At 37.7% G+C, this 23,588-nt stretch overlaps 1 protein-coding gene across 8 annotated transcripts in view; it reads right to left on the reverse strand.

Annotated features, from left to right (window-relative positions):
• The window catches only part of NTRK2 (neurotrophic receptor tyrosine kinase 2), a 307,987-nt gene that overhangs the window by 239,349 nt on the left and 45,050 nt on the right, over window positions 1-23,588 (reverse strand). For all 8 annotated transcript variants that reach the window (XR_006741271.1, XR_006741270.1, XM_036433649.2 and 5 more), the window contains exons 7-11: window positions 16,220-16,356; window positions 15,585-15,717; window positions 12,866-13,168; window positions 6,272-6,307; window positions 3,282-3,382 (exon numbers count right to left, since the gene is read on the reverse strand). Coding sequence is in view for 6 of the 8 variants with exons in the window: in XM_036433649.2 (XP_036289542.1) it covers window positions 3,282-3,382; window positions 6,272-6,307; window positions 12,866-13,168; window positions 15,585-15,717; window positions 16,220-16,356 (710 nt within the window). In the remaining 2 variants the exon portion in view is untranslated. The remainder of the gene's footprint in view (window positions 1-3,281; window positions 3,383-6,271; window positions 6,308-12,865; window positions 13,169-15,584; window positions 15,718-16,219; window positions 16,357-23,588) is intronic.

Here is a 23,588-nt window from a genome sequence, read left to right on the forward strand (position 1 = left end):
TCAAAATGTACTGTGATTGTGTTGGGGGTAGTATGGTCTTTATATGGGGACAAATAGGAGTGATTTGGTTTGTTTGGGTGGTTGGGTTGAATGGTTGGTTGGGGTTTTGTGGCTTGACTGGCTGTCTGGTTGGTTCATTTTTACCTGAGGGTATCTCTTAGCATAAAACAAGGAGTTGCCCTCCTCTGGAAATCCAGCGAGTTTCATGGGAGCACTTGGAACAAAAGTGAGGGTTTGGGGCTGTCTTCTAAGTTCTCTAACAACTTTAATTTTTGCATCAGCTCATGGCTCTGGAATTTTTCTTTTAATTGAGTAATCTCCCCTGCCCCTGTGATCATAGTCTATATATATATATATTCTTATCCACACATAATTTTTAAATTTTCTTTTAAATTCTAAAAATATTATCTTATACCCCTCATTCATATTTCCATGGGCCTCAGGTAGAGTCATAAATGTAGAGACTTAACACAGATTATTTTAACTGATCTTGCTTTCCAGTGACCCTCCTGTAGACAGTTCAAACATCACTAAGATATGCCAATGAGGAACTTAAATTTATCATTTGGATTCAAAAGAGAAAATTGCAGTTGACATAATTTTTAGTAACTGGAATACCTACACACCTGTGGTCTTAACACATACTCTCAAATTCCTATGGACACAAACAATTGTTTCAAATCAAAAAATATTAAGTGGTTGTGAGTTAAAATAAAAACTGAAATGATTGCACAAGGCATAAGGTAAAAGCATTCTACAGTTGACTGATCACAGCATTTGTCCTGCTGTTACAATGTAATGCATAGAATCATCAGTGGAAATGTGTGTGTGTGTGTGTGTGTGTGTGTGTGTGTGTCCATAGACTGGATGTGCATATTTTGAGCTTCCCATTCTCTCTGCCATAGCCCTCGTTTAAATACACATCACACCTTTGTATTACTGTACCAGACCCTAACTTATCACACCACTTCCAATCCCTCTGTTTGGCAACCCAGTCTATAGTATTCACATGAATCTAATCAGCCTAATTTTCATTGAGTACCTCCTTGGTACCAGGAATTATTCTAGTGACTAGGGATACAGCTATGAAAAATACTGACCAGGTTGCCTACTGAGAATCTTACTAAAGAATCTAGGGAAAGGAAAAAGACATTAAACAAGCAAACAAATGAGCAAGCAATGTAATTAAAGACAATAATAACTACATAGGGAAATGGCTGCCTGCTGGCCATCCTACATAAAGCCATGTGGTGACTTTGGGAAATGCATGCTTTATAGGGGGTACAGCAAATGTTAAGGCTGTGAGACAAGGGCAAACCTGGAGCATCCAGGAGATTATTTTTTAAAGACAGGTGGTTCCTAGCTGGTGTATCTCAATGGTTGAGCATCAACCCATAAACCAGGAGGTCACGGTTCAATTCCTGGTCAGGGCATATGCCTGGGTTGTGGGCCAGATCCACAGTGTGGAGTGTACAGAAAGCAGCTGATCAGTGATTCTCTCTCATCATTGATGTTTCTATCTCTCTATCTTCTACCTTACTCTCTGAAATCTATTTTTTAAAAAATTTTTAATGGCAGGTGGTAAGCAGTAAGGGGATGAGGGAGATGAAGTCAGAAAGACAGAGACCAGCAAGGTATATAGAGGCCATGTTAGCCACTGTGAGGATTTGGGCTTTTATAATGTAAGTTTTTTTTACAATGTATTGGGAAGACTCTGAGAATGATAATAAAAGAGTAAGAGTGATCTGATTTGTGCTTTTCAAAGGTCACTCGGGTTGCTGTGCGGGGGCAGGAAGATGACAAGAGTGGGAGAGTAGGAAAGGTAGAAGGCATGGCAGTCACCCAGGAATGAGCAATGGTGGCAAACTCCCTCTGTAAAGGGCCAAACAGTAAATATCTCCAGCTTTGCAGGCCTACAACTACACCTGGCATTCTAGCACAGCACAAAAGTGGCCACAGACCATACACTAATAGACATGACTACTTTTCAAGCAAACTTCATTTATGAACAGATATTTGAATTTCACAAAATTTTCATGTTACACATCATCCTTCTTTTGATTTTTTTTTTCAAACCACTTAAAAATGTAGAAACTATTCTTAGCCTGCAGGCCTCACGGAAACAGGTCCTGAGCCAAAAGCTGGCCCGCAGGCCTTGGTTTGCCACCTCTCTCCTCCCCACTATCCAGGCCAAGATAGCCTGCAGCTGTGGCAGTGGACGTGGGGAGATATTTGGAGTTTATAAGGATGCACAGTTCACAGGACATGCAAAACTGGATTCTCACAACAAATGAAAAAAAGGGGGAAATTGGGGAAATTTGCTGGGTTTTTACCTGAGGCAGCTGACAGATCACCCCAACCCTGGAGCCCTGTGATTTTGGGGCTCTCACAATCCCCTTTCAATTGCTTCCCTCACTGTGCAATAAATCTAACCACCTGGCACTGTGTTTCAAATCCTCATCACCTGGCACAGCCAACTTCTCCAATCTTGCCTCCAACTGCCACCCTTCACCAGCCTTACCTTGCAATCACCACTGTTTTCCAGTCTGCAGGCTCCTGTTCACACCCCCAAATCCCTTCCCTTCTGTTCCTCTCTGTCCAAATCCCAGGCATCCTGCACCGGCCATGGAGAAGGCCACCTGTCCTCAAAGACTCCTGGCTCTCCCAGCAGGAAGGAAAGGAGTGCCAGCCCCTCTACTTCTATTTCTCACACCACATAGCTCCACCTCTATTTGTCTGAGGCACTAGGATTCACATCTCAAGCCACTGACTGAACTTTAAGCTCAAAAACAAACAAGCAAATACAAAACAAAACAAAACAAAACAAAAAGACCACATATATATCCTTACATGTGGTAGGCACTGAAACTTTCATTAAAATATTTAAGAAGATCAGTGTGGAGATGTGGAAGACAGAAATAATTATATATGTGCCTGTATGAGAAAGCTGCTTTCTTGCTCTTTAATAATAACTTCTTAAAGGAAATGTATTTAAAACAGGAACCACTAGCAGTAAGTCAGAGGCTACCTTTGTCACTTCTCTTAAACCTTTCTATTATCCCTCCAGTAGTCAATGCCCTGTTTACATCTGAGCGATAAAAAGGTCTTGTTGAAAGACTTGCCTTGAAGCAGCTTCCAAAGTCTTCTTTTGGTTGATGTATTTCATTTTAGACAAACATTTTTAAAACATTAAAAGTAAAGACAAAATGCTAGCTACCTCCAACAGTAAGCATCCAACATGCTCAGAACCAGCCTAAGAAGCAACTATCTATCCCACTCACCGAGAGAGGCTCCCGCCCGGCTTTGTCAGCAACATCTGTGGAAGGAAACTCGTTACTTCTGTTTGTGGTGTCCCCGATGTCATTCGCTGCAGTCCCAAAATCTTAAATTGGAGAAAAGGGAAAGAGACAGAAGAGTGAAGTTGTCATTAAGCTAACAGCAAACACCAAGCCACAGTATGACCTAAAACAAAGCCAGACAGGTCACAAGATTCCAAACAACTGGCAGCCTAGCTGGGGAAGAACAGGACCTGACTGCTGGGTTAAATCCATTGCAGCACTAGGACTGCCCACTGCCAACTACATACTCAACCCAGATCTCTGCATCCTTGTTTTGGTGGTCAAATTCTAAACCTTGGTTAGGGTGTTTCTTTGCACATAAGACTACATGCCTTTTCTGATGAAGCACTTGGCATAAACACAAGAGAATCAATCATCTAGGAGTCACAGATTTATAGACCTGGGAGAGACCAAGTCTAACCATCAGTTTTGCAAATGAAAAATGTTCATTAACTAATCTAAGGTCAACTGGCAAGAAGCTGGCAGAACCTAGACCTGAACCAGACTGGAAACCAGCAGCACTGACCCCAACGCAGATGCATCCTATTTGGGTAAGAAGCAGCCACTACAGATGAAATGTGGAATAAACTACAGATGAAATGTGGAATCAAACTGATATGGAACTCGGGTACACACATTAACTTTTTTGAAGAGTTATGAACCAATAATGTTTCTGTTTCAGAATTAATAGACAGGGAACTGTGCCAACACAATCTTTAGAATTGTAACAATGCAATATCATATCAACATGTCTCAAAAGTAGTTGCCATTTTCTGAATTAGTTTCAGAAAATAATGGCTGATTTTTTTTGTATGAGCCAAAGTTTTTATTAGCAATATTGCATATAAAAGTCAGAAAATTTGGTAAACATAATGCAGACAATGTTCTGTATAAATATTTGGTGTTTTTTTTTTTTTCCTAAATAGATATAGTGCCTTCAATTTGCATCCTGAATAAACAAACTCATTAAGTCAGCCCTAGCTAAACTCTCTTGGTAGAATTTTTATGCAAGCCTTGGGGTAACTAATTTAAATTATATTTTTATTAGCAATGTTCCTTTGAATATGAATGCAAATAACAGGAAAAGCATCTATTTTCTATCTGTCTGCTGTTTTGTTTTTTACTGTAAAACTATATGCTCACCATTTCCATTTTAAGTGTACTAAAATTTAATTTCAAAAACTAAAGGATATCATTTACTTGCTTATTTTTACCTCTTCATGTCATACCCAGCCACTCATGGCAAAATTAAATTATTAAACTATCTATAGTTTAATATCATGGCACTTTGACCCGAAGACAAAGTGCTATCTGAGGTCAATGGAAAGATGACATTAATTCTTGAAATTACTGTAAAGGAGTCCAAAGCATAATTTTAAAATATTAAATCACGATGAAAACATATTTCTCTGTGTCAGAATTTGAAATACTCTTCCTTTAAATCATATCAAGATAAATAAAAACAAAAATAAACAAATCATATGCACAAAAATCATCCAAACCAGAGCATGATTGAATTGTAGTTTAACATGTATAAAGCAGATAAAGAAAATATAATATCCTAGTTAAAATTAGCTTACAGAATCATTTATAGAAAAAAATGTCAGTGTATATATAAAAATATAAAATTAAAGAAAAATATTTTATAAAATAAATGTATAAATATAATATTTTAATAAATCTAACTTTGAATCAATCTCAAATTTCAGCCAAGTCTTAAAATTTAGCCTGCACTTCCCCAAACAGAGGCCTCCTGGCCAAGAAGGTGGTTTGAAAATCTGTGAAAGATGGATTTTCACACTTAGCAAAACATCCCTGGCATTTGACTAAACTGGTAAAGTACAGATGAGATGTGTGGTTCAAAGTTAATATAGAGTACTTTTATGTTCCCCCCTCCCACATTCCTAAAAGAACCCCATTTTATTCAAGGGGTTCAAGGAAACTAATCTAAACTCCAGGGGTGGTTATAGTCAGTCAAGGGGTAATCTATCCTAATCATGGAGGCAAAAATGGTTCATGACCCAACTGGGTCTTGAATCCAATACAAAGAGGGTCAGATGGAGGTTTCTGGAAAAATTGGCTTTCTTCTAGAACCCTTTCAAAAACTCTTCCTTTTCTCAAATCAATGTGAATAACCATAGCCCCTTTGTTGGCCTCAGCTAATAATGGATGGCTGGGGCGGGGGAGGGGGTGTAGTGGGAGAGAGGGGTAATGGGGAAGGCATAACAAAGGAGGGTAAAGATGAAAAAAACTTGGGTCCCTGATGACATGATTAAGCTGCTGGTTTAATCCACCCTAAAGCATGCCCTACCTTTGAAGAGCCTGTCTGTGAGCCAAACTTCCTTATTATATAAGAAATGTAATTTTGAATTGGGTTTACTGTCATAACTAGAAACCGATACACCGCCGTTTTCTTGGTAGCCATGGCTTTTAAACAGGCAATTAGTTCCCAATTATGGAAACAAATTGTTGTAGCAGAATGGATTTACTACTTCCAAGAACAGAGCATGAGACAGAAATGCTATTTACAGGCACTGTAAATATCAAGGGAAAATAGTCATCAATATTAAATGATTTTGCCTGGTCAGAATGGCTCATTTGGTTTAGTGTTGTCCTGTGTACCAAAGGGTTGTTGGTTCAATTCCTGGTCAAGGCAAATGCCTGGGTTGCAGGTTTAATCCTTCACATACAAGAAGCAACAATAAATGTTTCATCTCTCTCTCCCCCCACCCTCTCTCACTTCCTCTCTAAGTATGTCCTTGGGTAAGGATAAATATATAGAGAGAAAAACATTTTTTTAGAAGTATTATTTTGGTCTTTGTATTACCTGAAATGTATATTTAACTGCACTTAAAGGTTTTCTATTAGCTGATTTATTTCATGCTAGACAAACAATTGGAAAAAATACAAAATAAAGACAATATGATAGCTACCTTCATAAATTACATCGGGATAATTTGGGTCTGCACCTAAAAAGCAAAACAAAGCAAAAAAGTTGTAAGTATGCATTCAGAGTATAAAAATACTAACTTATTCCCACTAAAATGAGCCAAATATTTATTGAAGATTTTATGACTGGATAAATTGTTTTATAAGACAGGTAAATAAAATCTGAAATTCTGTTTACTTTATGTTAACTCTGCTCCCCTCCCCAGGCCCACAACCTCCAACCCTCTAAAAAGGAGGAAAAAAAAAAATCAAGAGAAATCACAATTTACTTTAGCTGGAAAAACTCTGAGAGTCTGACAATCCAATCTTCAAAAGTACACAAGTTAGCCTATAATCTGTAACACAGTCTATTGTCCAGATTTCTGACATCTATCACTGTGTGCCTTTCCTACCAAGTTTAACCGCAAAGCCATTGGGTGACGTCTAAAATTTCTGGAATTTTCTGACTTCATCTTCCCAGATGTATGAGTTGTACTGTCACTTACTTTTGTCCTCAGGAATAGCTAAATTCAGTGCAAGATTGTGAAACTCACAGAAAGACAATATGGGAGGAACAATATGTTTTTTATTGGTTTTTTTTTTTTTTTTTTTTTTTTTTTTTTGCTTTATTTTCCCTCCCTAGCATACTGTACTACATCTGAGGAGGACCTAAAATGCCTCTCAGGTACAAAGGTTTGGGAAGCCTGGCACATGGAGGATGCCCAGACCTAGCATTCATGCAGATGAAGGGTCACATTACTCCAGCTGACCCCAGCTCATCAAGGATAGGATTTTGCTTCTGGCAACTGCTTAGTCAAGGGAACCTCCCAGGATGTTTACATTCCCATTGTGGGGTGGTTATTAATATCAATTTAAATGCAGACACAGGAAATAGTCACCACTTTCCTCTTTGACTTCTGGCAATGGTCAAATTCTAAAAATATCCTGCCGTTTTTAAGTCTAATTTGTACCTGGTTTCTTTTATTTAGTTTAAATATGTCCGTCATATATTGTTCTATGCTAATGGTAGAAACCCCAGTTAGTGATATTCAAGACTGAAAGGTGACTTAGGCAAGGCAACAACTAGCTCTGAGGGGAAAAACCAACAGAAAGAGAATGAGTGAAAAATGAATGGGCAACATTGGACTTGAGTTATACACTTGCAGTGGGGATTTGAGAAGGGTTAGGCTTCCCTGAATCCTATCCTAGTAGTTCTCATTGCATAAGAAGTCTCAAATCTAGGCAGCAGGAGGTGGCATCAAGCTGGAAAGCTTCATGTTGGGAATCTCTGAAATAGGATATGGGAATCTGGGGACTCCATTCCATCCCGCTGGCATACCAAACAAGCTGCAGACCACAATCTCCCTCCACAGCTCACTCATGTGCAAAAGTGCCCAGCAAGAATGTTTGCCTGTCTGATGTTCAAGTTCTACTTTCTGAAGGGTTTGTTGAGCATCTCCAGGTCTACACTCACTTGCACTTAGGTTCTTACCTAAGGCGTGTTGCCTAGAACTATAGGAGGAAGACTAACAGGGCCCGAGGTCAGCCTGAAGCACTCTTGGGAAAAGAACAATGGAGACTGTACCACAGTCGCACATGCTCTCCCAACAAGCTCTGTATTAAACCTGCAATGTCTGCACCCCCAAGAGAAGACCCATGTGGCATTTAGGTTTCTAAACATGGTCCATAAAATCACCTTCCTACACCTCCCAAATAATATCAAACCAGAGCACCCTATCATCTTCTTAATTTGATGCTAAACAACTTAAATGAGGATTTTTTAATTTCCATCTTCTAATCTCAGTTATTGCTCATGAGTAAATCTTATAACTTTATGTAAATCTTCAGGAGTAAATCTTTATGACTTTTAACTGTAATACTGTACAGTTAAAGGAAAAAATAACATTTGTAGGAATAAAGAAATTTGTGGAAAGATAGGTAGCCTGACAGTAGGGTTCCCTTTCCATTCTGTTGCAAAGATAAAAAATAATGGTGGAGGCCAGAAAACACATCTGTTTCCCTCCTTTAAGCTTTTCGTCTCTCTCTGATGCCCTAAAAAAATAAAATAAAAGAGAGAGAAAGAAAAAGAAAAGACTCTTCTTTCAATTCTATTTTGAGATTCTCTTTAGTGTGATCTTGAAAAGTATTTCAAAGAACTCAATATGATAAAGCCATAGCAAAAGGCCTGGTCTTTTCAAATGAACTGGCCTTTGTCAACAGTATGTTCTAGCTCATAGTGGTTAGCCTTTTGATTCCAGATCCCTTTCCTCTCCCCTTTCTGAATGGCAAGCTGACCTCAGGGCCCAAAAATATTGGGGGTTCAGATGTCTAGGTTTCATTTCTGGCTGAGCCATGAATGTAGGCAGCATGGGGAGTGAGTCTGCTCACTTTTCCTGTACAAAGCGGTCTTCCCCATGACAGGAGCGGATAATAGCATTGGCTCTGGCAAGTCCTTGGGAGTTTCGGGAAGCATAATTAATTAACATTAGTACTCTTGAGACATAAAGAGCTATTTAAGTATAAATCTTAATTAACATGATTAGTATGGGTTTATGGCCGAACCAGTCTTCACTGTTATTTAAGGCAGAAAGGCAGGTGGAACTTTCCTTTAACTCCCAGGACAAAAAATGGGAACTGACAAATGTCCTGGGGGGCAAGCAGTAGGGGGCAGGAGGGTATTTTCTCAATGCCATACATTTGGAGGAATTTCCTTTCTCTACATTCTTTGGCCTAAGTACACCAGATCTAAATCTGCCAGTTTGAGGGTAATTCTAAGTGCTCTCCTTCATCCAGATGTCCTGAATTTCTTTATAAAACAGCACAAAGAAGCTGTGGGGAAAACTCTCCCAGTATTTATAGTTGGTTCCTGAGGCAAATTTTGCATAGGAGACAACAGCTCCTGAATGAGAAAGCCTAAGTCACTAACTCCCACTGCGTGTGTGAATGAGCATTGTTGAGCTGTGACATTCTTCCTGAATGAGTAGGCCATGGAGACTCTTTATGTACTGCTTAAAGAATGGGAAGTTTCAAACCAAGGTATTTTATGGGCTAGTGCCCTGGTTAGGTTTATTCCAAGTCTAAGTGTTTAGTCACTTGGGTAATGATTTCCATAGGAAAAACACAAAATGTTCTCTTATACAAACAATCAACTCATGTTCATAGAGCTATCTGTCTGACCTTAGAAAGGTGTGCTGATTTGAAGATACTAGCAAAGTCTCCAGGATTCCCCCTCATGACACTCACAAGCATCATGCCATTAATTTTTGTTTAAAATTCTACTGAAAAGACACTCTCACCACCTCTAACTGCCAGGCAGCTTACACATACACTTTCATGTCATGAAGAGGATTTTTCTAGATGTGGGATTGAATTCCAATGACAGCCACATAGTGGATCAATTTCACCTCAGACATGCTTATTTTTGGCCCGTAAGCTAAATAGGATCCAGCAGAATCTTTGGAGAATTCTCAGATAGCCGCACACTTTCTATGTGTATGACTGCACTGCTCTTTCTACTTTTACTTCACTCTCCCAAGCCTCCGTGAGCCATGCATTAAATTTATCCTACTTCTTGCCAAACCCAATTAAAATGCATCTCAGTGCAGCAATTATTCTATATTTTTATCATTATTACTATTGATATCCAAGAGGAGTCAGTGTGGATGCCTGACTAGTGTCTTCCCCTGGGTTCTATGGGGCACCATGGCCAGTATTTCCATGCCACTCAAAAGTCAAGGCCATCAAGAATGTAACTACTTCCAACCAGTCTGTTCTCTTCCATGCTTACCCATTTCTGTTTTAGGGACTTTTTGTTTTTACTTCTGTTTTAATTTCTTCCAACACGCTTCATCCTCTAGCTCCAAATAGAGAACTCATTCTCTATTTGAGGACAGCAGCACTGTCATATTAATTCTCCTAGCTCTGTGTGGCCATGCAAACCCACTTCACTATGAGCCCAGGTTGCCTGCTTCCTTGTAAGCCAGGAAACTCACAATGTTTAAAAGAAGGGATCTCATCAAAACAACTGAGAAAATACAACTAAGACATTTTATCAGAAATATTTATAAAAGCTAAACTTCATCAGTTACTATATGACGACAGCAGAAATATGAAGCACATGTAAACTCAAACTTGACCTGTTGTCCTTAACTTGGAATGTACCTTTTAGACCAGTAAAGAAATGAATTGCATATATTTGCTATTTATTTTTCTTTCATTTTAAATGGGGAGGAAAGGGAAAGGAATCTATTCTATGCAAAGCCATTATCTGTATGCTCTGGCTCTGGCTACAAATCTTGTAAATACCCACAAAGATGCTATCACACAAGCCAAGTGAGGTCAAGCTCTAATTGGTCACACTGGTGTATGGCCCACGAGGGCCATTTATATCCACTGTCACTCTGGGCCAAGTCTCTTTCATTTCCACTTTCATTTATTACTCATTGAGAGCTGGTCCTTGAGTAAATACTTAAAGAGAAAAAATAAAATCAGTCTTTTCTAAAAGCATATTTACATTTTAAAGACACTTATAATTCTGCACTTAGTTTTTATTTTTGATAAATAAATGGTTATTTGTTTTAAAGAGGATATTTTAGAGACTCCAAGCAATACTTGTGCCAGAAAACAATTCTCTTATCACTAGCTGAGTTAAAACAAACAGAAATAATTGATAAAAATGAGGCCACAGGGATAAGAGGAAGTAAGCTCTACCAAACACTGGCACCCTACAGAAGCATTCAAAACAAAATACATCAAAATCCCACCTAAAATAGAAGCTACTGGCTTTACATGGACAGAACTGTGCATATATCAAAGCACACAGGCCACTTCTAAAACTTTTAAATGCCTGACCTTCACCCTGCACAAATTCACCTCCAACAGTTTCAAAAAGCAGTTGGTGAAATTCAAATAAAGTCTGAAGTTTAGTTAACAGTAATATACCAATGTCAGCTTCTCCGTTTTAGCAGATGTACTGCAGTGCTGCAAGATGTCAAGGATAGTAAAAACTGGGTACTAGGTAGCTAGGAACTCTCCCTACTGAAAGCAACTTTTCTGTAAATCTAAAATTATTCACAAATAAAAAGTTTACTTAAGAATAAACCAAGAGCAGTTGTCCCAAGGCAGAGTTCCTGAGTTAACCTATGAAGCTGTAGTCCTTGTAACATACAAGGGAAAAACACACACAGTAATCTAGAAATTTACTACAGCAAATGTAGCCAAACAGCTAAACTCAATTAAGAGGAAGAATTAATGGGAACGGCCGCTGCCAGAGCTGTCTGGGTAAGGCATCCAAACATTGTGTGTTTTACACACTCCTGGAAGGATGTTTGTAAATCAAACTTATATAATTCAAATCACAGTTTGAACACTAAGGAAACGTGTGCATTACATGGCTGCGTAATAAATTCCAGGATGGGAATACTATTATGATTGAGAATTATGACATTCTCATTTTCTGTTTGTTGAAGGTGGCTTCTCCTGCATCACCATTGTCCATGGGGCTGCCCTGCGAGCTACAGGAGTTTATGCTTCCCAAGCAGACCCTGTTCTCATGGGCCTCCAAGTTCCTATTTTCCCTTCCTTTTGTTGAGCCATCTTTGCTGGCTTCGATTAACTCAGAACTATTATGGTGAGGAATTCAACTCATGTACAGATCCCAATATCCAAACACAAGCCTCAGCCTCCACAACAGCAACAGGTCTCTGGGCAACAATACCAAGCAAGCAAGAACACTCCTCTGAACCACAGAATCTGAAGCAGGTAAAAGCATGACAACTATCCTTGCTGTTATCAGGGCTCACACTAAAATCCTGCTGCTGGCCCCAGAACCGATTCCTGATGCCAGCTACCCTTTTCCCAACCCAAGCCACTAGTCAGACAAAATTATCACTGGTCCTAGAAAAACAATTCAGGACTTGACCAAAAGGAGGCCTCCACTCAGTCAGTCCAGGTAAGCAAAACCTGTCAAGGCACTGGTTTCTCATCCATGGATCAGAAAGTGGGATCCTGAGTTCCAAATGGATAAGGGGCTAGAAAACACATCTTAATTTGTTCAGGAGCCAACCAAACACGTTCCTTCTGTTCCACTGTCACTGCAAAATCTCATTAAACAGTTGGGAATAAAAATAATGTGTATATCAGATCATTGTTCAAACTTATTCATCCCCATCATCACCTTCTGGAGAGAAATAGGAGTTCCTACCCCTGGGTTGGCTTTGGCCCTGGGACTTGCTTTGACCAAGGGCATGTAGACTGAAGAGACCATGTTCCAGTCCTGAACGTAGGCCTCGAGAAGCCTTGCACATGTCTAGTTGTCTTTTTGAATTCTATACTCGCCATAGGAAGCAGGGCTCCTGTGTAGGTATTGCTGTTTCAACCTGCACCCCGGAATAAAAACCCACAGGACGAAGCTGGGGGTCTTTTACAGACCCATGAGAATGACCAGGTAGCACAAAATAATGAGACTAAATAATGTAAGCCACTGGATTGAGGGGCGGGGGGGGGGGGGGAGGAGGGGGCGGGTTGTTTTACATGAATTTGTCCATAGTTGAATGGCAGACCCTGTCCTCTCTCCAGATGCAAAAGCATCAAGTACTTACCGTCATCACCAGGCCAGCCCATGAAGTGAGCAGAAATCTGTTTCTCATCCTTCCCATACTCATTCTTGGCAACTAATTTGTAGTCCCCATTGTTCATGTGAGTGGGATTATCCAGCTGGAGGCAGCCGTGGTACTCCGTGTGATTTGTAACATGAATTTTAGTACAGATGTATTTGGACTCATTCAGTATTGCCCGGTTATAGAACCACTGAAGCGCTGGTTTGGGGTTGCCTTTCACAGTGAATGGAATGCACCAGTGGTGGTCTGAGGTTGGAGATTCGAGAAATGTGATAGTTGGAGCAACTAAATTGAAAAAGAGAGAGTTAATAGCATCAGAAAGCTCACATTTTTCCCCGCTCCAGATTTCTGTGTTATCAATAGGGGGGGTGGGGGGTTATTTAACCGTTGTTTGGTTTAAGAAGACATATGACCTTCAACCCTGGAATCCATCAATATTTTGTATCCTTATCAAGGTTGATTTAACTCCCTACAGAGAGCTTTAGAGAGACTCCTGCCCATGCTCAGCTGAAGATTCCATGCATCACAGTCATTTTCACATCTATTCAGTGTGGGAACCCGTGCCGAACAGATCTTAGAGATTTCTGACTGGGGAAAGGGTTCAACTGAAGTTGACTTGGGTTTATGTGCCAATTTTATATAGATTGATCATCAAAACTTCGAAGGTCATTATTGCAGTACTCCATTAAATAATACAAAAAAAAAAAAAGACTGGAAATCTTGCCTGCAGTCCTAATCTCACCTAAATTATTTAAAACAGATCAATGTTGCAAATGTTCCTTTTGATGCTGATTGATTTCACTGATTGTCAATAATAAATGCTCTTTAAAATAATCACATTTACTTATAATACAGTTGGGGTTTGGGGGACTATGTCAATGTTTTGATCCTTCCAATAGCTAAAGTCCTATCTAAACCTGGACAAACTAGAGATTATTTTAACATTAAATATAAAGAACTTTATGCTTCAGGGGAAATAAAAATTATCAAGTAGCATATCTAAACAGTAATTATCCTAGGTGAAAGTATTAAAAACCCCTCATAGTTTATTTTAATGTCATCTGACTTTGATAATATATTCAAGGACTATAAACACTTTTGAGACCTACTAGCATTCTTTCTCAGATGAAGAAACCCAAGTCCAATTAGAGTAAATAATTTGGTCAAGGTTACCGATTGAGGCAGAGCTGAAACAAGAATCCAGGTCTCCTGGTGCCCAATCCAGAAACCCAGCTTCCTGGATGTATACTTCCTGATCTAAAGGGGTAGGGGTTGGGGATGATAACTAATGCACTCTGAGCAAGGTCACTGCAAAAATTAGCTCAGTTGTTAATATTCTTTATCACTTATTCCTCCTTCTCTTTATCTAAACTCAGACCATGGCTACCACATAGATATCAACCCAAATTGAGAACATTTTGAACTTTCATGTCCTTAGTTGTAGGTCTGTGTTGCAAACAGGACCACAGTGGAATAGGAATCATACTTACTAGTACCTTCCTCCCACCAGCCCAAGACCCCATGCCCAGGACACACTTACTCCTTCCACCAAGCTCAAAAGAGCTTTGAGTGAGGTGTTGATTTAAGGCTATAAAGTTGGAAGCTTGTTGCAAATGTTTGGGGGTAACACTGACTTCAGGCTTCCAGGAAGGTCGAAATGATTAGAAATTGTAAGTCCAGAGTCTACTGGGCTTAGTGCTAGTACTGCCAGTGACAAAGGATTATGGTTGGTAATTTCAGTCATTCACTCCAACCATCACATACTATATAGGTCCTCTATGAATGAACGTTAATCAGTGTCTACATGTGTACAGTGTGGATTTATACATATCACCCATCATGTTTGTTGTTTTTTTGGTTTTTGTTTTGTTTTTGTTTTGTTTTGTTTTGTTTTGTTTGTGTGTGTGTGTGTGTGTGTGTGTGTGTGAGTGTGTGTGTATGTGTTGCTGTGTTTGTCTTTTCAGAGTAAAATTTCACTAATTTGTACCATCCAGCTCAGGATTTGCAATGATGTGAACAGAATATGTGATTTTTACTGAATATACATTCACATTGAGCATTACAATCTGGAATGCTAAGATAGATGTTGTGTTATTTATTAATACTAGAAAATAATGCACATATGCTTAAGAAGTATCACTATCCTCTAACTTAGTTTCAACGTATACAGAAATTTAAACAAATATAATAAAATATTTTTGCAGGTGATACTAATGTTCAATAACCTTCTCATGGAAACTTGATGTCAAATTAATGAGGTTATATTGTATCAACAGTACAAGTAGATGTTTGTGAATAGCCAGCCCCATACTTTAGGTATCAGAACTCTACCACTTTATATTGCTTTTATACAGAAAAAAAAATTAGAAACTATTTTATCAAAATTTAAACTAAAAATTATAAACAAGAGGAGAATAACCACCTCAAAATATGTTCTATCAAATGAAGACTGGGGAGGCACAGAGGACAAGCTTAAAATCAAAAAGAAGCTTAAGGGAAAGAAAGCACATGAGCGATAGAGATTAGCAGAAATAGAACAAGTGAATGAGGCTGATAACATTTCTTAATTAAGTATGCACAGAACACTGCATACACTTTTTTTTTTAACTCACTTAAGCAGCACCCAGAGTGCCCCAACGACAAATGTAAGGGTGTCCACCATCAATTGCTAGTAAAAACACATGCTGGTCTGATTACGTACAATGCACAGTGAGGTTCACAGAATCTTGATCTTCTCCTACAAGATTTTCTGCCACACAAGAGATTTGCTTTCCACTGTCATCAGATGAAATGTTAGTTATCCTTAAGGAGCCCTGTGTGTGGCTTGTTTCATTCTACAAATGAATTAACAGACAAAGATAATCTTTGTTAGAACTGGTCCCAAAGTGACAAGATTTGGGGTTTCTTCCCCTAATTAGAGAAAATAATTGATAACATCAGAAAAGGTTTTCAGCCTAATGAAGCACAGGCAAAGGAGTAAATCAGACATTGTTCTATTTCTCTAGATGTCAATTGTTTAATATGTGAAATTGATTTAATCCTGAAATGCCTACCTACCTTCCTCCAAGAGAAAAGGAGAATCACTCACCTTGCTCATGATGACACAAAAAGCTCACTAGAGACAAAGACTCTTGCCAGTCTATTGGGTTTACATAACTAAAATGCAAACCTGCATTAGTCTTTGTTAATTAAGAATAAATAGAAAATAAATGTACACCAACAATTCCTCATATGTTGTCCTATAAAATATTAAATGATCATCACCAGGTTAATAAAATCTCAAGTTCTGAGGTACTCTCATCTGTCTATGAACACAGAGCCAAAGACGAGTCTTACCATATGTTTGGAAACCAGATTACCGACATCCCAGTACAAACTCGGAACAGGATTGCCCTCAACAATGCAAGATAACGTGATAGACTTCCCTTCCTCCACAGTGAGGTTAGGTGCAGCCAAATTTGCTGATGGCAAACCTGTGCAATAAGAGAAGTAAATGGAGACATATATAACTAAATACATGATTAAAATCACAGCAATAAATTGAAAACGCTTCATGCTTTAAAATTAATGATTATTTACTTCCTGAGACAGATATATGTTGATCTAAAAAAGAGCCAGGTGAATAAGTTTTACAGATTTAATGTGAACCAAAAAATGTGCAGTAATAAGATTAGAAAGCAAATTTTACTCATTTCTTAAAAATAATATTGCAGAGTAACTTTATTTTAAAAAAAACAAAACACTAGTTTGTAAAGCTATATCTTCTACTTCTTTTTCTGTTCTACAGTTCCTAATGTAGTTTTTTCCCTACAAAACACGCATATATCTGGGGACCACCTTAGCTTCCTATCTTCCTCCCTCCACTTTTTAAAAATATATTTTTATTGATTTCAGAGAAGGAGAGAGAAATAGAAACATCAATGATGAGAGAGAATCATTGATCAGCTGCCTCCTGCAAGCCCCCTACAGGGGATCAAACCTGCCACCTGCGTATGTGCTCTGACTGGGAATCGAACCGTAACCACCTGGTTCAAAGATAGATGCTCAACCACTGAGCCACACTGGCCAGGCTCCCTCCACTTTTTTATAGTCAAGAACAAAAGAGTGAAGGGCATCTACATTTTGTTTAAATCCATGTTTTGCATTCAGTAATTCATAAATCTAACCTACTACCAGACTTCAATTTTGAAAGAGAACCAAACTATAGAAAGGAAATGTAGTTTCAAAGCATGTTTCAAAGCTATGTAAGTCATAGTTAAACATGATGGGTAAAATTGGTCATTCTATTTATGATATAATGAAAAAAGTTAAATGGATCCTTATTCCAATGAAAAGTTCTTTTGTAGAAAAACCCAGAGAAAGTACTCTTTATCTGATGAAATTTTGAACCTTATAAATATTTTTCAATATTTCAGGAGAGCATCATTTTAATACTGGTACATTTCAAATACTAGCTTTCATGTATTGATGCTGCTGTCACTTCATTAAACAATCACACCTATCAGGTGTTTGCATTGCTTTTAAACATATAGGAATCACAGTTTTTTTCACATGTAGGCAGGTCCCAGAGAGTGTAATAGTATATCAGATCCTGCCAGTCAAGCTAGTTCCTTGCTTGATATCAGAAACTCTGTTTGGGATTGCATTCACCCCAGCAGCTGTGTCCCACGGAACTATGACACATGATTAACTCGGGAGTAACCTACAGGTCAGAAAAGGCAATTCATCTTCAATGGCCATTATATTGCAATTAACCCACCCACCTAGCTTTCTGTGACCCATCTGAGCTTCACAATGCTATGTATACACCCTTCCCTTATGATGCAGTCCTTAGTGACAAAGCCATGACTCTTTATTACTAATCCCAGACTGAAACAAGATTTATGCAGCGTGTTTCATGGTATTTCCACCAGTGGCAGAGGACTTCCCGACAAGTTCTGGCTTGCAGGGACTGGTGTGACTTTTTCAGAACTCTTCCTTTCTGTTGCATTCATAGAGAGCAATGTTGTGTCTTTCATGGGGGTTCCAAAGGCCCCTAATCCTCTGAGTTATACAGAGCAATGAAGTAAATAGGAGTGGTCAGGAGACAGTGCAGTTAACAGGAATGAACTAATCAGGAGTCGGGAGCCCAAGACCCTAAATCTGACTCACACTGTGTGGCCTTGGGTGAGTCATTTCCTCTATCCACGTGTTTTCTTTAAATTTTTATAAAAATAAAATTCAGCTTTTCATTTAGAAGACCAAGCTCTAACTTCTTCTTGTTCTAATATTTGGTGACAACTTCCATAACAATTAAGCTTTCCAATTTATTAAGAAGTTGTCAAGGCAAGATATAAGAAAAGGGCTTACTTAGTAAAAAAAAAAAAAAAAAAAAAAAAATCTCCTTGAAGTCAGTGGTATAATCTAGGTGACTTTTTAAAAACTATATGTATTTTTAAAATCAAAATATATAGATACATAGTTTGAAGATTCTTTAATTCTACAAAACTTGTTATGAAAAACATTCAGTCTACTTTGTGATAAGCAGAGGTCTCACCTCACCCATGTGGCACTATTTCCTATTCCCCATAGGCACTCATTTTATCACGTAAAGGTTCTTTTTTTGACGTTGACCTCTACATTGATAAATACCGTGCCTATATTACTACTACTTGATTTCTCTGTGTTAGCATTATCTACTGATCTCTCGCTGTGGAAGACAAGATTCACTTTCACACAGAAGGCCAACCCTCCCCACATGCCCCTAGCACGTTCAACATACTCTGTCTTCATGCCCTTATATATGCTGTGAAGTTAGGCTGTCTAGATGTTAAGTTTATTATAAAAACATAAACCCTTACAAACAGCTGAACCATCATACATAATAGTTACATTTTATCAAATTTAAGTCAGCACTAATTAAAGGTTACAACACTGTTTTATGTACCACTAAGGAAGGGAAAATTAAGATGCCAACTCAACTATGATGCAATGCTTTCTCACCACTGAGATCTCCTAATTTGGATATTGAAACTTCTAGATATCCCGTCAAATTTTTTTCATCCTTTTTTTCCTATGTTCCATATTTTTGTATATTTGCTCTATTTACAGGGAGATTTCTTCAGATTTACCTTTCCAATCTGCTTCTGAGGTTTTCACTCCTCTGTCCCGTCTATTTATTCTCATTCTTTTTATCCTGAATGGTGTTCTATTTTTATAGCACCCCGTTTTTCTTTTATAGATGCAATGTCTCTTCTGATCTCTGTGAGATATTAATGACCATTTCTCTTTGTTTTCTCTCCATATCAACTTTGTTTCTTGTAACTTTTCCTTCCTTTCTCTCTTTGATCATGTTGTGTGTATCTTTTATAAGATTTTATCAAATAGTTGGTGATCCTTGGCCATTCATATATCCATAAGAATGAGGTATTAGAAGCATTGCATATTTATTCACTGTTGGCTTCATATAGGAAAATATTATTGGCCTCCTACTGGATACTCTCTGATGTCAATATTATGAAATCATTTTGGGAAAGGATTGGTCAAATTATTCAAACAATGTTCTTTCCCTGTCCTCCTTGGGAAAGGAAGAAAGATGAAAATATCGATATTCAGTATGTAAATCCATCATTTTCTTGTAGTTTTCACAGCCTCAACTCTAGCTGGAGACCCTGGTGACCTGCATTTTATGTTCTTTAGAGAATAAGCCTGCTGAATAGGGAGAGGTGCAGGCACCTAGGATGTATGAACCAAAATGGGAATAACTGCTTCTTAATAGGCTTTCAACCAACCCCCTGTATTTGGCATTGCCTGTGTCACTTCTTGAGCCTGGTAGTACAATAGTTCTGCAACATAATCCAAGCTTCCTCTTGCCTTTCCCCATAGCCAACTTGGTAAACTCTCAGCCTTTTTAAGTCAGTTACTACTCATCCAGCTGCTTTCCAGCTTGCAGGTAATTTGTGTGTTTTGTTGACTCTTCTGCCATCTACTTTGTTCTTACAAATTTATCTGCTGATGCTGGAGGGACCATGGAGCCAGGGCCTGCCATGGTGCTTGCTTTAAAGGTCTGACCTTCTTCACAGCCAGAAAACACCAATGGAGCTTGGAGACACCCCTCTTGTTACCTCAACTACAAACCTATGGGATGAATTCCCTACCTTTTATAAATGTATCTCATAGTTTAGAGATTCTGAGCAGAGCCGAAACCAGTTTGGCTCAGTGGAATCGACCGGGTTCGATTCCGGTCAGGGGCATGTACCTTGGTTGCAGACACATCCCCAGTAGGGGGTGTGCAAGAGGCAGCTGGTCGATGTTTCTCTCTCATCGACGTTTCTAGCTCTCTATCTCTCTCCCTTCCTCTCTGTAAAAAAATCAATAAAATATATTTTAAAAAGAAAAAAAGAAATTCTGAGCAGAAAAGGATAAAAATAAAGAGTTTCTTGGTAGAGAATCCTATGCCATAATCTTAATTTCCATTATAAAATCTGTTATAATTTCTTTTCTTCAAGCCTAAGCTTATATAATAGTTCTAAAAATTTTTCTTTAACTACAGAAATAATAATAATAGCATTTATATAGGCATTCACTAAACCATACATTCTTCTCTAATAATTTGTTTTAGTTTTATTTAATACTTACAACAAATCTTAAAGTTAAGTATTTTGCCCTTATTTAATTAATGCAGATTATGAAGTTTGAAAAAGTCAAATACATCTTCTCAAGTTGCCCAACTATCTCTGTCCTGCCATTTGAACCCAAAACACAGGATCTTCGCAACTACACTACACTATCTCCCAGACTGCATATATTCATTTTAGCATAGACCATAAAAACCAGTACATATCCATGATCTAGGAATTTGATTCATTAAAAAAATAATAATTACATGTCTATTTGTGAAGGAAGAGTGAGTCTCCTTTATTTATAGAGAAATTGTATCACCCTGTCATAGCTGTTTCCAAGGGAATCTGTGCGAAATTGGCCCAGTCTAGATCTTTTAAATGTAAAGTCTTACACAAATGAGTAAGCATCTGACTCACGTTAATTCTACAGCATTAATATGCTGGCCAAAGAGTTAATAATGGAAAAAACAATCTGTACTTGAAATATCACTTGAGGTTTAATTAGCACAATAAAAATGAATTGGGAAGCATGAATAGCCAAGGCAGGATAAACCATTTGCCAGGCACTACTTCCTGGCTTAATATGATTTGAAATTGGCACAAGAACAGAGCAAAGCTCAGCAATGCTTCCAACAGCTTCTAGCACTACCGTAATGGGATCCTGAGTTGAGCTTCAGAGATGTCGTCCTGTGCACTCTGAGAAACTTCACTGGAAATAAGAGATGGTCATCTGCCCAGGCAGACAGACACCTCTGTGTCAGTGTCTCTTGACCTGGATGTGTTCAGGAAAAACATACCAGCCTGTAGACCTCAGCAAGAAATCATAAGCCATATAGCAAAACAGCTAACTTTCTTTAGACCAGAGTTTTCATGTGCACATGAATCACCAGCAGATCTTGTTAAAAATGTTGCTTTTTTTCCAGTAGGTCTTGGTTGGGGCCCGAGAATCCATATTTCTAACAAACTCTCTGTTCCGCAGACAACACTTTGAGTAGTAAGAGTTTAGACAATGTTGTTCACAAAGCATCTGTTTCTACAACTATTATTCTTAAACCAACAGTGGTCTGAGTAATCACCTAGTCCACCAAACTTTCTCCAAAGTGTGTAGTGTGTTCTTTGACAATCTAATTATTTGAGATGCTCTGTGGTTAAAAAAAAAAAATTTTAACTGCAATATTTAAAAAAAAAAGTTATACAAAATTTATAACTCTGTTCACTATGCACATTACATAGCATGTTTCAAAGTTATGTAAGTCATAGTTAAACATGGTGGGTAAAATTGGTCATTCTATTTATGATATAATGAAAAAAGTTAAATGGATCCTTATTTCAATGAAAAGTTCTTTTGTAGAAAACAGAGAAAGTACTCTTTATCTGATGAAATTTTAAACCTTATAAATATTTTTCAATATTTCAGGAGAGCATCATTTTAATACTTATACATTTCAAATGCTAGCTTTCATATATTGATGCTGCTGTCACTTCATTAAACAATTTTAGCAGATAAAGCCAATCTCTATTTAAAATCAATAAGCTAAATTTTGTATATGTTTATCAAAAAAATCAACACAGATAAGATACTAAGAAAATACTGTTTTATACTAACCTCCATAGACTATTAATATAGCATTTCCTTTTAATCTTCTATAAATCCTAAGTAGAATTACTATCAATCCATTTTTCTGGTTCAAAACAAACAATAGAATGTGTAGGAGTATTCTAAACAGACATATACTACAAACTATTGTGGAAACAAAAAAAATCTTAAAAATAAATCATTAAAATCAATTCACTTGGCCTCTCTTCCCAGATACCTGTGAACTAACCTTTCCCACTGCAAACAGTATTTTGTTTATGTGTCTTAAGAATTCTCTACACTAAAAATTTGAAGGTTGGAAATGTAGAAAATTGAAATTGTCAGTATAAATAACAACGAAACCAAAGGCAGGACTGATTTCAATCCATGAGACTATTAAGGGTGTTTTATATAGTAACTGCATAGTCCTTCAACCATCACCTGGATTACCACTTTATGCTCACTGTTGGACATTCTAACTAGTTAAATGCATTGAAGGATTGTTTTGACCTGACCCAGAGGAATACAGACTTTCTTAAATATATTTGCCATCTAGTTAAAACAGAGCATTTCATTCACTACTAACACTCCCTGAAGAAACTCTCTTCCAGAGATTTGAGTTATAATTACAGCATAAAACAATTTAAGTGAAAGTCTTTTCGCAAACTAACTACTGAAGATCAAACTGAGTACAGAAATTTAGAATATGCTATGTGATGAATAATTTTACTGAAAAACATGAAAAGAAGTAGCAGGGACATTTTTGTGGAATGATAAATAACTTCCCTTCATTAGCACCTGTGTGACTCAGTTTCAGTCTTCAGAACCAAAGCTTACAGCACCTCTTTTTTTTTCTGAATAATGTGGAAATTTTTATACGAACATATTTTATTGCCTTGCAGTCAATAAAGTTTTTCTAAGGTTAAAAAGAACCTTGTGGAGGAAACAGACCTCAATGTGTTTCACGGCATGAATACATTTACCATAATTCACGGCAAGAGGGGACCGTTAGAAAAATATTGTGAGCCATGATGACTGTGCTGCTAGTGGAAACTGCACAAACTCCCCAGCCCCACCTGCTATGCTCCCTTAATCACTAAGGGAGGAAGGAAAAAGAAGAAACCAGATCGTTTTGAAATGCAACAATGATTTGTAAGCTATATGAATGACTACTGTGCTGTACACATGAAATTAATACAAAAAAAAGATTGAACACAAACTAATTGAAAAATAATTTTTTTTAAAATACACACAATTTCAGGATTAAATAAAGTTTAAAATGCAAGGACAACAAAAATGTCAAAGGGAACTAAAAAATACGCTTTAATTTGGCTAGAAAAATATATGTTTAGGTTCCTATTAAATTGAAATATCTTCACCGCTGTATTAAAATTTCAGTCCAATCTGAGCATTAATATAGTATATTCATGCAATTATTAATTATCAATTCAGCAAACATTAATCAAATCCCTATAGGTTCAAGGCATACATTAAGCAGTCTGGGGATTCATTTTTGCATATAAAATGT

The sequence above is a fragment of the Pipistrellus kuhlii genome, unplaced genomic scaffold (genome assembly GCF_014108245.1).
Source record: "Pipistrellus kuhlii isolate mPipKuh1 unplaced genomic scaffold, mPipKuh1.p scaffold_m20_p_12, whole genome shotgun sequence".
NCBI lineage: Eukaryota > Metazoa > Chordata > Mammalia > Chiroptera > Vespertilionidae > Pipistrellus > Pipistrellus kuhlii.